At 44.3% G+C, this 17,262-nt stretch overlaps 1 protein-coding gene across 3 annotated transcripts in view; it reads right to left on the bottom strand.

The window, feature by feature from the left end:
- Positions 1 to 17,262, bottom strand: part of AK9 (adenylate kinase 9) — a 1,394,796-nt gene that overhangs the window by 1,314,708 nt on the left and 62,826 nt on the right. For all 3 annotated transcript variants that reach the window (XM_086926806.1, XM_086926808.1, XM_086926807.1), the window contains exons 2-3: positions 13,288 to 13,409; positions 4,493 to 4,556 (exon numbers count right to left, since the gene is read on the bottom strand). In XM_086926806.1, the coding sequence (XP_086782932.1) occupies positions 4,493 to 4,556; positions 13,288 to 13,407 (184 nt within the window). In that variant the 5' untranslated portion in view covers positions 13,408 to 13,409. The remainder of the gene's footprint in view (positions 1 to 4,492; positions 4,557 to 13,287; positions 13,410 to 17,262) is intronic.

The following is a 17,262-nucleotide window of genomic DNA, read 5'->3' as shown; positions in this document are numbered from 1 at the left end:
CTCTGATGTCTCTTTGTCTGTGTAGCGAATTTTATACCACTATACATTCTCAGTAATAAACATCCTTGGTTCAATTTATAGTTGGCAGTTTCTCGGAGCAGCTAGTCCCACCAGGAGCAGTATATTATTTGGATTCCCTACTGCAGTGATCCTTCTCTACCCCAAAGTGAGTCTCTACCTTATAGAGTGTCTCTTACTATGTGTTTTTTTAAACTCCCTGTTGGTTAGTGTTCCCTTTGTAATTATGACCCACACCATTGAGCTAGAGCATGATTAATTGCGCACTCTGCTCTCATTGCCCATGTCCTGAGGCCCGCAGTGGCCCGGACTCCATGGTTTATTTTGCCTTTATTAACCAACCACTATGGTTTACAGGACGATGACTGTTGTGTACAGCTAATTCAATTTTTTGACACTGGCTTTTTAATTTTACAGATAGGACGGCCCCACTTCGCCCCTTCCCCCACTGCACTTGTCCTGATGAAGACCCCGGTAAAGGACTTAATTTAGCCTACATATAGGGGTCGAAACGTCGACGACTTTCTCCATTGGGACTTCCGGCACATCCCCTGGATTGTATTAAACTACATACGTGACCGTAGAATGTCCCCAGTCGAATTGTATTTTCAATACTTGCCATAATCTGTGTTGGCTCTTGGTTTTTGGAATAATTCCAATTACGTTTCGAAGATTGTAAATATTTACCTTTTTTGAGTCTGTGTACTTTCCCTAACTTTTTCACCGCCTTTGAGCACCATTTCTTCTCCTCCCCCCTTTTCCCTCTCCCTACATGGGGCTTTTTCACTTTTCTAATGTGATTGTAAAATGCTTCACTGATTCATACGTAGTGTTGTTAAATAAATGACAACATTTATCTAAGAATAACAGTTTGATTAATTTTTAATTGTTTGGCAACTGTGTGTTCTCACTCAAACACGTTCTCCTTGCGGGGACCCTTTCTTTACATTTACCAGACAACGCCCAGGTCCCCGCGACTGCATGGGTTCAACCCCCCTCTTTTGTAATGTACTCCTACATCGCGGCAAAAACCTGGAACGAACTCCCGCTGAACATCATACGTTCCCAAACTCTGAACACCTCAAGATCTGGCTCTTTGGCTGAATAGGGGCTGCACGCCCTTCCCCATGCCTTGAGACCCTCATGGGTGAGTAACGCGCTTCACAAATTCCTGATTGATTGATGAAATAAAAACGTGTAGTTTTCTTCTTATAAATGAGACATTCTTAAGTAAATAAGCAAACAATTTTGTCTCAACTTTTTAAAAATTTTACTTTTTTATAAGACTTTTTTTTTAAACCCTCTCTATACAAATAATAGAATAACAACATTGCCTATCTTTATTAAAATGCAATGATGAATTTTCAAGGAGTCACATGTACCATAGGCTTAGAATATACCTAATATGTGTGCAGGAAGGAAATAACAGGGATGTGGAGAAGAGGATATTATTGTGAGTCAACCTTCCATTGTTCCTTCATTGATTAGATTAAATAAATAGGAATTAAGAAGTCTGACCTGTAAGACATGGAGCAGTAAGTGGCACTGTTAACAAGAAAGAATTACTGAGTAAGTGACATCAGGAAACAGGGAGTCGCAGTGAGAGCTCCCAGTCTTTTACATCTGAATTTAAATACCATGTGTGAACTTTTTGAAAAGATAATTCCAGTTCATGTCCTAGTGTCAATCTTAGCATTCTATTCTGAAGTTTGAGTTTGTTTGCATCAATTTATTACCATGGCTCACAGAAAAATGGTAGATCCATTTCCCATTAATTTTGATTACTTAATCTCTTTCAGAACTGAATTGAAGTATAGAAATCCTCTTAACATCTTTTAGGCATTATGGGTGGATCACACCTGACCAGTCTTATTCCATAAAAGTCATGGTGTTCTTTGTATTTGTACCATGCCCATGGTGTTTTTATCTGTAGGTGGTGGCTTTCTTTACGAATCTCTTCTAAACACGGCTTATGCTTTGCCTGTTTGATATGGTTCAAGTCTCGTCTCTAAAATTGTTCAGCTCTTCAATATGGCCTCAGATTGGGACCTTTTACCACCAGTGGTTTGTTATGAGGCATGAACCATTGCTTTGCAAACAGAGAGAGTATGTTTTTCTGATTGGTTATATTCCTTAGCCTTGTGCTCTCTGGATAATTTATTTCCTTCCCATAGTCTGTCTTACACCGAGTTTACTTGGACACATTTTTTGTTTACTCTAGGCTGGAAATCCTTTTTGAGCCTACAATGAGACTAGTAGGCCAGGAGCAGACAATAGAGCAGAGGGTAGAGAATCTGACCATATGAGCTCTGTCGGAATTTAGCCTTTCTGATGGAGTGTTGCGAGGATTGTCATTCTATTTTTTAAAGAGGTTCTCGGCTTTATCTTTCTTCAATGTTGGCATGTACTGATATCAGTGCTTACTTTGAGCCAGTGGTTTCCGGTGATCAGCTCCGGCACTTAATCATCAACACCAGCGCTTGAGCACCAATTGAGGACACATTCATTTTTGGCGGGAGCAGGTAGATTAGGTGAATTGCCCACAATCACAGGAGGTTTAGCCGACGCCGAGTCTCAAACCTGATTCCCTAGTTCTGAGATCGGCAGCTCTGGCCATAACACCACATCCCCTCCCCACTTGTCAGATCTGTTGGTTCTGTGTTAGGCAGCACTAACAGGAGACACGTGTTATGATTCGTAATGTACCCCAAAATAGGCTTGGGTAGTCCCCTAATCTTTCACCCTACATTTACTGAACCATTGTACTACATAACAGGTTTGTGCTGATGACCTTTTACCTAGTTAGGTAAGGCATAAAATGTTGTGTGGTTTTCCCCGAAAACTGGCCTAGTTTATTATGTATGAGCATTCTCAGAATCACAGTGGGACTACCATCTCCTGCATCTTCTGCATAATAATTTTTGTATAAGGGTCATCCCTTTCGTCATCCCCGGTCAACATGACACAGCAAGGTAGAACGCGCAAGGGTACCTTTTGGGTATATAAGCACCATATCTTTGCCTGGGCAGACAGAGGAGAAAGACTTCCATGCTGACACACTGATGCGATATGCTGAGTTTCCTGCACGTAGACACTCCAGCATGCAGTGGTCTGACATCGCTCGCGGGGTGTTCATTCGAGACTACGACGGGGTCCTTCATTCTCTCACACCAGGTAATGGAGTTAGTTATATCCTAGGCAAATTCTTGGCTATACACCTACTTACATGCTAGGTGCATTTAGGTACATCTAGTTAGGGTTAGCATCATAGGAGTACGCATTATTACTGTCATGTATTGATATGCCTGCTATACTCATTGTTTTAGCACTATTGCATAAATCTACCATCATTTTACTCTGTTGGTGCTTTTAATCGCTTATATCTGCTTCTCTTTTATGGCTGTTGCAGCAGACATATATCGCACTAGAATGACGCTGGTTCAATAAATTCTTATTGAAAAATGTCCCCACCGTTTCTTCTGTGTATCACTTGGAGACAAAGTGAGCACGAGTGACTGAGCGAAAAGAACTCTACTGTTTCCACGATCCCTGAGGGGTCAGGGTTGCCATGTTGGATGGTTGCCAGAAACTATTCGCTCCTTGGTAAGAGGAGTTCATAGTGGCACTGTGAGCTAGCTAGGTATACAGGCAAACATATCTGGTGGGATTGTCGGGAATAACAGTTTATGTTGCCTAAATGAGCAGATCCTATATAGATTTATAGGAACTACACAACATGGCACCACCAACGTTGGTTTGGTTCTTATTTAACAGTCAAATCTGAGTAGTTCAATCGTGCTTTCTCAGAGACCCCTACTCATATCTACCCAGAGACGTCTGGAGTGGGAAGGGAAAAATCTGCCACAGCTAAGTAGGCAAATCCAATGTATTGGCCATAGGTTTATTCAAGCTTGAAGGATAATAGTTCATTATTGTGCATGAAATCTTATCTCAGTTTCCTTGAAACTCTTTCAACAATGACTGAAGAAGACAACACTACAGCTGCATTATGTGCGGATGCAGTGGGGAGAAGGGATAGAAATGTACTATAAACATTTCAGAAAAGGTCAGAACTGCCCTTATTTTAAAACTTGCAGACTATGGAGTCACAGCAAGGGGTGGGACAGTAACCTTCGTGATTGAGGCACACGAGTCATACAGGACAGAGGTATTCTATTCATGGGTCAAATTCCCACCAGCAGATGCACGCACAAATACATTTCATTCACATACACAACAGATAAAGTAAGACTCGGTCCGCTCAGCAGAGACGGAGCGACTTGGCCGGTCCTAGCAGCTTACATGCCACATCCAGACATTGACACATTTTATTAAAAAAAAGATATTAGGCAACAAAAATTAATGTTCTGTACAATAACGTCATACATTATGCCAGGCCGAGAGCATTTCTCTGGTGTCGAAATCACTGCTACTCAACAAGATTGTTACGTTGCTAGGAATATCTCAGATTTACCTTCCACATAGACACATTTCCAAGCCATCGAAATCTTTTTTGCCAACGTAGCCTTTCCAGTCCCCTAAAAGGCAAAAGAAATACAGTTTCATTGAAAGTGAAAGCATTTGGAAAACAAAAAGCTAAGGTTTGTAATCTTGATTTTATATGTTGCAAAATAGTTGAATTAAATTGTGTGATGTTACCAAATTGTAACTGCCACTCAGAAAAAAGCGTGATCAGTTTTTTAAAATATCAGCAAATGCCAATAGACAAAACTGAGACACAGCATCAGCACCAAACCGAGAAGTCAGCAGGTTAAAACTGAATTTTCTGGGTGATGGAAGTTTGAGAGGAGGATGTCGAGGTTATAAAATGTTGATTATCTCATTCATTAGACAAACTGTAACAGGCCAACAGAATATAGGCTACTACACAAAAGGGGTCAGAGGGAAAAGAAAGAACAGGGTTGCCCTCCACTCAAACAACATCAATACCAATGAAGCCCTGTCTTATGGACGCAAATAATGTCAGAGTGCCATGCAACAGATCAGTGTCGTATCAATGTTTGCCTTGGCAGTACCCCCTTAACTATTGTATTTTCGTGGGTATCTTCTGCAATGTGTCCAACACCTAGAACTATTTTCTAAAAGAAACTTTATTTTTCATAAAATCGGGGAAGAAGATTTGGTGTATTGATTAACATCTATTGACAGTCGCATAGAACACCACACGAAGACTGAAAACTCAGTCCCTACAGTGCTGAGCCCAAAAATATTTGAGAAAGTGTTAAAAAGGAATAAAATGGTTGCGAATAGGTGTGCCTGTTGGTTTTAATCACACTTTATTGTCACCAGCAGTGCCAAAGGGTTCTGCTTTTAGCGCACCTTTACTTTGTTGGGTTTCGTTGGGACACTTTTTCTTTCTTTCTTCTTTTTGAATTGAATGACGACCAGTGATGACAAAAGGGGCCCAGTTTGGTGAGAACTCGCCAGTTACCCCGAGGGTGGTGTTCCCGTGAGGTGTCATTCTTTTTGCCACACATTTTCTTGACAGATGTCTTCTTTGCTGAGTTTGCTTTAACACTTTCTCAAATATTTTTGGGGTCAGCACTGTAGGGACTGAGTTTTCAGTCTTCGTGTGGTGCGACTGTCAAAAGATGGTAATCAATACACAAAATCTTCTTCCCCGTTTTTCATAAAAAATAAAGTTTCTTTAAGAAAATAGTTCTAGGTGTTGGACACATTGCAGTAGATACCCACGAAAATACGATAGTTAAGAGGGTACTGCTAAGGCAAACATTGATACGCCACTGATCTGTTGCATGGCACTCTGACATTATTTGCGGCTACAGAATATAGGCCCATAAAATGCACAACAGTGACGCAAGCCTCCTACCCGCCAGGCTTAGGGAATGACAACATCTCCACACCCCTTTTTTGAGTGTGCAAAAATCGCATTTATTACACTACAACATAGAAAACTACATTCAGTTATGGAATCACCCAACATCAGATTCTATTCTAAACCCTAAGCAAGACAGCCTACGTTATTTACATTATGATCAAGGAGGTAGACTTTACAGCCCTAGAGTCAATTTATGCATTCCAAATCAGTCCAAAATGACGTGGATGGAACCGCCTACATACATGGGAGTTCATTGCAGGTCGCCACCCAAATGGGCAACTGCCTAGGCCCATTCCCTTATAACCACAAGATAGCTGGGGTCCCACAAGTGGGGGGCCCTTAGTTACAATCTTCAGAATTAAAATACAACAGATGTAGGACTGCCCTAGCAGTCTTTCTCAGAGTACAACTCTCAGTCAAAGTTCTGTCAACAGAATTGGAAGGAACTTATCGAGGGATGAGAGGAGGTGACTGTCCTGGTAAATCCTTGTATTAAAAAACTGGAAGTGGCCCTCTGGTGTTTAAAATGCAGACCTCTCTCTGACCCCCTCAGTCAGAGCAATCTGCCAGTACCCTGATGTCAAATCAAAGGTGTTGAGAAACTTAACAGGAACTTAACAGCCTGTTAATGAGCTCATCAGCTCAGGGGACCGGGTGTGCATCAGTCCTGGTGACTGAGTTGAGTCATCTGTAGTCTACGCAGAACTGGAGTTCTGGTGTGGTGCCCGGTGGGGCAACCTTTGATATAAACAACAAGGGCTGGACCAGGGACTATGGCTAACTGTTGGAGACTTCCTCCTTGATGCTGGCTCTCACCCAACCTGACATCTGTAAATGTTGTTCTTTATAGGGGGGCTGTCCCCAGTGTCAACATCATGGAAGCCCATATGTTTCAGTCCGGGGATGAGTGAGAACAGAGAGGCAAACTGTCCCAGCAACTGTTAACAGTCCCTCCACTGTTCGAGGGTCAGGTTGGAAGAGAGATTGACACCCTCCACTGGCCCATCATGTTCCTGTGCAGAGAGGAGGTCAGTGGAGGTTCACTTTTCTCTTCCACTCACTAATCTGTCACCAGGAGCATGCTGACTTCGGGCCTCTCAAAGTGAGGCTAGATTCCGTTTACGTTGAGTACTCTTAAGGGGTTTCTAGGTGGCTGGAGCTCCACTAAGTAGGTGGTCTCCCCCTTCCACTCCTTGACTTCGTGTGGTCCTGGAGAACCCTGGGCTCTCCAGGTTCCATGACCCACACTTTCTGGCCAGGCTGAAACTCCACCAATGTGGAATTCTGGTCGTACCAGAGTTTCAGGACTTGTTGGCTGTCCCTAGATTGCTTTTTGCCTTTTTCCAGGTTGCATCTGGTTGCTGAAGGCCAGGACGCAGCTGACCACATCCTTGTGGGGGTTTCTGGAAGCTTACTACCACCCCTCTCTGACAAGGCTCAGAGGTCCACAAAAGCTTCTCATAGAGGAGTTTGAAGGGACTGAACTCTACTCTTTTCTGTGACATCTCCATGTAGGCGAAGAGAAGGCACGGCAAAAGGACATCCCACTTACACCTCATGGGCACAGGCAGGCTCATAATCACCCCCTTCAAAGTCTTGTTGAATCTCTCCACAAGACAATTGGTTTGGGGGTGATAGGGTGTGGTGAACTTGTAAGTTACACCACACTCATCCCACATGGACTTCATGTGAACAGACATGAAGTTAGGGCCTCTGTCAGGCACTACCTCCTTGGGGAATCCAACACGGGTAAAGATCCCAATCAGGTGCAGTCACTGACCTCTGAAGGATGGCCTCTGGGTAGCGGGTGGCAGGGTCCACCAAGACCTGTTGCCTAAGGCTGTCTTGGAATCCAGGGGTTGAATGATTTTGATGCTCACCCTTTCAAATGGGGTGCCAAAGATGAGCAATGGGATCAGGAGAGCTTTCTGCTTTTTACCTGATTTCCCATTGGCCTGGTACGTGGGACAGGACCTGTAGAATGAATCTGAGGCTGTTTTCATTCGGGGCCAATAGAATTGGGAGGCAAGCCTGGCAAAAGTCTTGTCCCCAAATGTCCTGCCAATGGTATATTGTGAACCAAACCCAGTAGGAAGGTTAAGTAACACTGGGGGGGCCACCAGAACACGGGCTGCCCCAGTACCAGTAACCTTAGGCTCCCTATAAAGGAGATTGTTTGTTCTCCTAGTAGATTAGGTGATCCCCAGATCTTTCACCTGCTGCATTGGCTGAGGCCCGGCGCCACACGCCCTCAAGAGTGGGACACTCTTTCTGAGCTTGGAAGATTTCCTTCCTGGTGGACCCACCATCAACCTGACAGCTGGCAAGCTCAGGTAGGTCACCTGGGGTGGCAATGTCTTTTATAGTTGGCTTAGGGGTCTCCTCCTCATCAGGGACCCCCCAACAACCTCCACTGTAGGAAGTTAAGGGACTGGGTTCCCATGCCCCTTGCCCCTCTCCTTGGCAGCTGTCTGGGTCATTGTTCCAAGCTCCAGACATCCTTGCCTCCCTTTCCAGGCAGTCATGGCATGTGTGGTCATACAGACCCACCCAGGCAATCGCATCATCTCCAAGTGAGACCTGCGCTCTACCTCCCTCCAGGTCCTTTCTTGAAGCAAAAGGAACAAATGATGGACGGAATGTTGAACAATGCAAACATTCACCCCCAGTCACAAAGATCTGGGCTTAATCCGTTGTTCTTTTGCTTACCACGCCACCCAACTTTGGTCACAGCCATATGCAAATCAGTCTTGACCCTGTTCCTCATGGGAACATTCCAGCCCGAACTGCCAAGCCAGGTCCTTCCTGGATCAGAAACAAGCATCCTGGGACCGGTTTCAAGGCATCACCCCTCATCAGCCAGGCTAGCTTGAATCCAGTGGCGCAGTGAGCATGGGACCACATCCAGGCATACCCTTCACACTTAGGGCGACAAAAGCAAAAGGAGCAAATAAGGGACAAACTGGGGTGGCATGGCGAGCAAAAGATCTTTGTGAATCGGGGTGAATGTTTGTATTGTTCCGCATTCCGTCCATCATTTCTTCCTTTTGCCCAGGTTGTTGCCTAGCAAAGAATCAACAGGCATACCAGAGCTCCCCAACTCAAAGGGAACCAGAGCCACTGGTAGGTGGCTCTTGCAATTGTTAGTGACCATGACTTGGGGGAATGTGTTCGGTAGGACCTGCTCTTCAGACACTTGACAGCTTTCATACTGTTTTCTGTCTCTTGCAAAGCCTCCACCCGTTGCCCATTAATGGTGACCCACTGCCTATACTTTGAAGTATTTGAAGGAATTTCAGCTTTTGGCATCATTTCTCTATCCCTCAGGGAAACTAGGGTCACCTCTGTCTGTCTCCCAAAACTAACTGGGACTACCTACTCCCTGAGTGCTTCACTCACCAACCCTGTTGTCTGCCCACTGGTGGGGGCGGTGCCCTCTTGGGACATTTAGAGTCACCTTTGTTGTGTCCATATTTGTAGCACTCTGCATGATTGGGTACAAACTTCCCTGTCTTATAGTCAAAGAACCCCTTCTTTTTAGGATCAGACTGAGCCTGGCTACCACTACTCCATTGGGAATTTTTTTTGGGGCCTTTTGAAAACTACTCAAAATGTTGAAGACTGGAGGTTAGGTAACTTCACAGCCCTTAAAGGGTAAAGAGATCCTCTTAAATGAGGATGAAAGGATGTTCCCTACCCTTTATAAATACTAATCACCAAAGAAATAGCCAAAAAGTATCCCTTCTGGAGTTCAGACGTCTCCACAGAAAAAAAGAGGGGGATATTGTGTTATGTGCAACACCTATGCACTACTCCAACTGGAGTAGGGAAGGGGAAGAAACCCATTTTTTTTATACAATCCTCACCCACTCTAGTAGAAATAAACAAGGAGAAATTGGAAACATTTTAAATGGTCTTCGATGTGGATAGGCAGTGTAACCTTATTACTGTATGGCACTGCACAAACAAGTCCTATCCTCACCGCTGATCCCCAATGTTAGAAGTGGGTTTCTGGTTGACAGAGGTATGTACCCTGTCCAACCGGGAACTACAATACTAGTCAGGGTAAGTCACAACTCACCTTAAATTATCCTGTGCTCACCCTCCAGTAGCTTGGCACAGAGCAGTCAGGCTTAACTTAAGAGTCAATATGCAACGTATTTGTGCAACACTTTAAACAGTAACACAGCACACCACCAAAAGTCTCCACACCAGTTTAGACATTTTTTATAAATACAAGATCAAAACGACAAAAATCCAACACGTAGAAGTTGAGATATGCATTTTTAAAGAATAAATGTAAAATAGCGCTTAGAAGTAATAAGTGCTTAAGTAGGTTATCTGGTCGCACTAGACTGGGGCAAAGTCAAAAGTTCAGGACGACCGTGCTGGAGCACGGGCCAGATATACGGATCCACTTAGGCCAGCTGAACCAAAGTAGCTTGATCTGGGACACATCCTAGTCGACGAAGATGTGAGGTGCAGCTGAAGCGATGAGTCGGTGTCAAGCTTCACAGTGGACGAGAGATGCATCAATTTTCTCCATGCAACTGCGGCGATGCGTTGGGTCTGAGTGTGTAGCACTGATTCTGAATGTGATGTGCAGCTGCTGCTCCCGCTATTGGCGATGCATTGATTCCGAAGGCGATGCACTGGTTCTGAAAGCAATATGCCGGGTCCGCTCCACGCAATGATGATGATGTGCTGGTTCAGACTCAAGTAAAGCTGAAGATGCACTTGTTTTGATGAGGATGTAGGGGCTCTGGATGTAGAGGTCTGGTAGGCTTCACTTCCAAGGGTCCAGTACTGGGGTAGAACCACTAAGCAGGGCAGACTCACAGCTTTTAGAGACCAGATACAGTTGCAGGTAGTTGAAGAATGTGATATTCCTAAGGCTTAGAACAGGAGGCAAGCCAGCAAGCCCTTGAAGTCACTCTAGGTTCAAGTGATGCAGATCCAGTACTTCTTACCCAGGCAAGAGAACAGCAGGCATCAGAGCAGCTTGGCAGGGCAAGAGCACAGCAAGGCAAGAGTACAGCAAGGAAGCAGTCCGGTAGTGTGGCAGTCCTGCCAGCAGCACAGCAGTTTGTCTTCCTGACAGAGGTGTTACTGGTCCAGAACTGTACTGAAGTTTTGCCTTTGAAGTGGTGGAAGACTTCAAAGAAAGCTTTGAAGTGCATATATGTCCTCCCTTCCTTCCCAGGCTCCAGACTCAGTACAGGTGGATATGCAGCCCTTTGTGTATGGACAAGACACAGCCTATTCGGGTGTAAGTGTGAGGCTGTGACCAGCTTCTCCCTCCCATCACCCAGGATAGTCTATCAAGACACACCTAGGCTTCCTTTGTGTGTGGCTGTCTAGAGGGAATACACAAAGCACAGCTGCTACCCAGCCCAGACTAAACAGAGACAGGCAGCAGGCGCCAATGGCTAAAGAAAGTAAATGCCAACTTCCTAAAAGTGGCATGTGCTAAACTCTAGCTTGAAATCCAACTTCAACATAAGTTGTGATTTTAAATTGTGAGTCCTGGGACACCAACATTGCTAAGGTCTATCTGTTCACAATCAGGAATTACACTTAAAATATGTAATAAGGTTATCTCTTAGGAGAGATAGGCCTTTCAAAAGTAAACAACGTTTTTCACTACCAAGACAAGTTAAACTTTAAAGTACACGTCCTGCATTTCAAATACATTGCACCCTTCCCTGTAGGTTAGACAGGGCCTACCTTAGCGATGACTTATATTTATAAAAATTGAATCTTTAGGCCTGGCAAGAGGGTTATCTTACCAGGTCGAAGAGGCAGTATAATCTGCACATACAGGCTTTGACAAGGCAGGTCTGAGCGCCATGGTTAGAGGGCTACTAAAGTGGGTGGCACAATGAGTGCTGCAGGCCCAATAGTAGCATTTAATTTACAGGCCCTGTGCACATGTAGTGAACTTTATTAGGGATTTATAAGTAAATTAAATATGCCAATTGGGTATGAGCCTATTTTGCCATGTTTAGAGGGGACACATGCATTTTACCACTGGTTAGCAGTGGTAAAGTGCACTAAATCCTAAAGTCAGAAAAAAAGAGATCAGAAAAATGGAGGGAGGCTGGCAAAATGTTGGGGGAAGACCACCCTAAGGCTGTCAGGTCTAACAATTCTTATCTACAAGGCCACTTCGTCACATAGCATTAATGTCACCATGTGCAGTGTAAACAACTCTATAATTGTGCTTTTAGAAGGAACTTCGAGATTTAAACATTTTACTTACATTTGGATATTACATTTTTTACGCTGCAGTTAAGTCACCAGGGGCCAGGTGTACTAACAAATTTTCTTGTTGAAAACCATACAATTCTGTAAATCCAGTGTTTGCGACAAGATAATGTGGTTTTCCAATATTCTAAAACTGTTTAGCGATTCGGTAACTCGTAAATGGGTTTAGGAACTCACATGGCATAACTATTTGGAAGGGGTGTGTTTAGGCCATCCTTTCCAAATAGCGATTCCTTATGGTATGTGTTACTGTTTTGCAACTGAAATGCAGTCACAAACATTAATATTTTACTGACACCTCAAAGGAGGTGGTAATCCATTCATAAATGGGAAAAGTTCCCCTGGGGTTCCCTTCCCCTTTGTGAATGACCCAAAAACATATTTTGAGAGTAGGCAGTGGTACCTGGAACCACTGCCTTCTCTCAAAAAGTAGTTTTATAATCTTTGTCTCTCTCTTTTTTTTTAACACCATCGCTGCTTGAGATATTTATCTCCTGTGCTGGACCATAATAAAAACGGGTGTGGTCATGACGAGCTCAGCTCGCCATGAGCACAGGAGCACTGGTCCTCATGACGAGCTGAGCTCGTTATGAGCACTGAATGGGTTAAATGCATCTAGTTTTCCATTCAGGGAAATGGCCTGTATTTAAAAAAAATGATTATTTAAAAGCAATCACAGACCCGATGGTCTGCTCACCCCAGTAGGCCGCCATCCCTGTAATGGCTGCTATTCGCTGTGGGCCACAATTTGCAACCTACCTCATTAATATTCAGGGTTATGTCCAACTGTGACTCACTGTGATTCGGTGTTTTGTCAATAAGTTGGTTCACAACATAACGTTAAGCTTGCTAAAAGTTGGTGCGCAAAATGTAACCATTTTTTGCTAATCCAATGTACATATATCTGTCCCCTAGTCACAAAATCGTTCAGTTTTATAATATGTATTAAGACCGTTAATTTAGTACAGGCAGCTTGGGGGAGTGGATATATTGGACAAAACTGACAGTTAGTAAGAATTGATCATTATTTCTTGATTCTTAAACTCCATCATATAATAACCGACATGAACGCTCCAACTTGCAAAGTAACCAAGATGCATATCGACAGGGTGGGGAAATAACTAAAATGCGCTATAGCTTACTGGCTTTCCAATAATCAGGAAGCAGGTCGGTTTGGACTGTAGAAACGCTCTCTCGGCTGCATCTTCATCAAAAATGTCTGCCAGACGGCGGCCATTCTGTGGGGCTTCTTGCGGCGCCATGACTAGAAACATTCCAAAAAAACAAATCAAATTATTAATTGAGAAACTAAAGCAAATGAAAACCAGCTAGATTAGATACACTTTCATGATCACAAATATAACAGGTAAAAAGAATACTAGATTAGTACTTTGCATCCTAAATTTTAGCGCGCCGGTCTCTTGTTACCATGCTCGTTTGTCATCCCTATTCAGGCGAAAGCAAGGTATATAATCATAGCGCAAAATAAACACACCTAGAAGATAAAATAACAATGTATATATACAAAAACACTATATTGCAAATTAACAAAGCTACTATGTTAATTACATTAAATTGTTTTAGTTTTCTGAAGTAGCAGCATGTATTTCTTGGCACGCCCCCAAGTTGCATTAATTGGATTAAGAGAGCGGTAGATCCGTAGCCTACTTAGATAGTCCACAGATGGAATGATCCAACTATGTAAACGAGAAAGGGTGCTCCATTCCGAGTAATGATAACAGTGTATTTATGTATAATCTGTCCCCGTGCCAGATTTTTCATTAGAACTTCACTGTCCCCACCCTCCAATAAACACGCACTCCATCTCTTTAGTGCCAAGTACGTTTATTGGCTACCTAGATAGATATAGATGCAGGTTAACACCGCTATGTGATAAAAAAAGTGGGTGGGGGGGGGTCCGATTTTGCGAGATTAGGCCCACACAGACCTTTCTGTATTGTTCTGAACTACAAATAAGAACCCCTCTTACAGGAGATAAACCACACTGCGGGACTGGTAGTCTCACAAGATACAACAATGTGGGGATTAGGACCATGCCCAATACCGGAAACCCCTGGCATCGTCTCAGGCTGAGCCACATAAACTACCCACGCCTGGTTCCAGAGGCTGCCCTAGCAGAGATTGTTCACTGCACTTAATGAAAATTCAGCAGAATCGTGGACCAAACTGTCAGAAGTCAATTTGGTCCAAATATATAAATAAAGGAGCAGCTCTTGTTCCTCGTCCATGAATGGACAGCCACACCAAGGAATGGACAGACATGATTCTTTATCCATAACCATCTAAACATTATTCCATTAGTCTTCTCCTAAAACTTCGAAAGCAATACTTCTAAAACTAAATGCTTCAAACAAGGAATAATTCCCAAACTGTTGAAAAAAGAAGAAGAGGGGTGATACCCACGGTGGAGTTGGTATAGGAAGGGGAGGGGGGCAAGGAGAGTAAAGAGATTAAGATTAAAAAGCTCCTTTATATGGAGGATATGAAACCCTTAGGGACCCACCTAATGCTGGTTACCAAGGAGAACATATTGGTGAGGGGAGTATGTATATATGTTGCAGCTGCAGGAGAAGGAGGGGTCCAAGCGTATCAAGGGTGCTGGCAACTATAGAAAATTGGACAGTGGCATTCTTAATTTTTATGAGCGTATATTGTGTGAAATACCCGGAATGGCGTGTGTCCATATTTAAATAATGGATCTGATTAGGAGGGCTCAGATCACGTACGGGGGCCAGGCATGGGATCAACATGATAAGGAGTTTTGTGCGTGTTTATCGTGAGATCTTCAGGCCAAGTAGGGGAGATTAAATTTACTGCAAGTGGCCACCCTTAAGTATATAGTCCCTTTCAGCAGGCCCTACTCAAGTCACAAGGAGGTGCACTTGGGACATGCCGGTATTTCAACAAAGGTGTATGTATAAGAGAGTACTGTAAGTTTCAGCATGAATGCCCCAAGTGTGGAGGGAGACATGCACTCGTGCAGGGTTATAGAGCAGGAGGTAGCGGTCAGGGGTAACAGTCAGGGCAGTGGAACAAATACCAAGGGATGGCCGGTAGACAGCAGGGTAATCAGGCAACAAAGAACCGAGGAGGACTCGGGGCACATGGGAACATGGGCAAGGGCTCATACTCCAATTAAGGTGGAACAAGTTGGACTACTGGTTGGACTTCTACCACAAACGAGAAGATGCAGGATTGTGGAATGCAGGTTTTCAGGAGGGCTTCAGGACTGGGTATGATGGTCCTGGGAAATGTCGTGGGCAGATAATTTGAAGTCAACGTGGTCGTACAAGCAGGTGGAGCAGGCAAAGCTCTTAAATGAAGTGCAGGAAGGCAGGATGGAGGGCCATTCCTGTACATGGCCAATGCAGTACCCATTGACATGGTTCCAAAGAAGGAGAGGGAGTAATTCAGGTTAATACAACACTTGTTATGGCCGGAAGTGGTCTCGGTCAATTTTTACATAGTGGATGAGGTGTTGTCAGTATCCTTTTCCTCCGTGGATGTGGCTATGGCATTAGTGGAACAGGTCCGTCCTGGGGCCTTGATGGCTAAATGCGATATGAAGTCGACTTTCAGGCTGTTGCCGGGACACCCAGAGGACTTCCAGTTGCTAGGGATACAATTTGAAGCATCTTGGTATGTTTATAAAGCCCCCCTCCCCAATGGGGTGTTCAATTTGATTTGCACTTTTTGAGCCAATCAGTACTTTCTTTCAATGGGTGTTCACGTGACAGACAGGGTGCACCACAGTGACACACTACCTGGATGATTTATTTTTTGTTGGTAAACCTTATTGTGTGTACTGTCAACAACAGTTGGCAAGTTTTCAAAAGCTCATGGGTAACAATGGTATGCCTTTTGCACCGGAAATATTTTTTAGACAAATACAATTGCATCCCGATGGTCATACCACAATACTGAGAGTGGGATGTACAGATATACTCTGATGCAGCAGGTGGGCAAGGGTTCAGCTTGTACTGGCGGGGCAGGTAGTGTGCGGAGGAATGGCCACGAGACTGGAAGTAGGTGGGGGCAGGAACATATCTTTCCTGGATTTTTTCCCCTGATAGTGGCAGTGACCCTCTGCGGTCGGAACTGGCACAAAGAAGGTATTGTTCTGAGTGGACAATATATTGGTGGTGATAGTGGTCAATAGACAGACTGCATGTGGTGAACAGATGCTCAAACTGTTGAGAGCTTTTCTTGTGGGTTACTTGAGACATGATGTCGTTTACAGAGCTAGGCATGTACCGGGGGTGGATAATGACATTGGGGATGCTCTGTCTCGTTCACAGTGGGAGAGGTTCAAAGGGCTTGCCACAGATGCAGATAAGCAGTGGTGGTTTCTCTTCAAGGGCGTCGGGGCTCCGCCCCCGTTACTTTCAACAATGAGCAATGACAATGCTCATATTTGTTTTAAATGAAAAAATATCCCCTTTAAATAGTGTAAGTAATTATTTAGAAAACACAGGCACTGTCTGCCCCACTTAACAACACTGCTGTGGTGCCATTCTCCAGTGACGATTGATTGTGAACAGACAGAGTCACGTGACTCTCCTTGCATGCTCCTGGGCGGGCCCAAAGAAGCCTAAGTGTTTGCCGGCTGAGAACCTCACAGCCCTGAAGGCTGTGATGTCATCAGCTCGGCAAAGACCTAGCTGCAGGTCGCAGTCTCCACCCCCTGATGGCGTGGAGGTTAAGTTAGCCCCGGGCGTTTCTAATCCTAGCCCGGTATCGCTAACCCTCCACGTCAATCAGTGGAGAGCTTGTCACACACCCTTTCCCAACTCATTACAGGGCAAGATCCACCCCCTGTGACGAGTTGGGAAAGGGGTGTGGCAGCCTGGCAGGCGGGAAGCAGTGGAATCGATCTGCGCAGAGACTCGGTCTGAGAGACTACATCCCGAGAGAGAGTCTTCATCAATCAGAATCAGATTGCCTGTTTTTGGGAGCCGAGGGTCGAGGCAGTCTGAATCAGGACTGCTAAATTGTGAACTCGGGACTGGAGACTCCCAGAGTCGGGCAGTTTACAAGGTAAGGACCAGGAGGGCATTTTATTTTTTTACTTATATAGGCCCATTTTGGGCCTTGTA

This window comes from Lissotriton vulgaris, chromosome 6 (genome assembly GCF_964263255.1).
Source record: "Lissotriton vulgaris chromosome 6, aLisVul1.2, whole genome shotgun sequence".
NCBI classification, from domain to species: domain Eukaryota; kingdom Metazoa; phylum Chordata; class Amphibia; order Caudata; family Salamandridae; genus Lissotriton; species Lissotriton vulgaris.
This window is presented reverse-complemented; position numbering and strand designations above follow the sequence as displayed.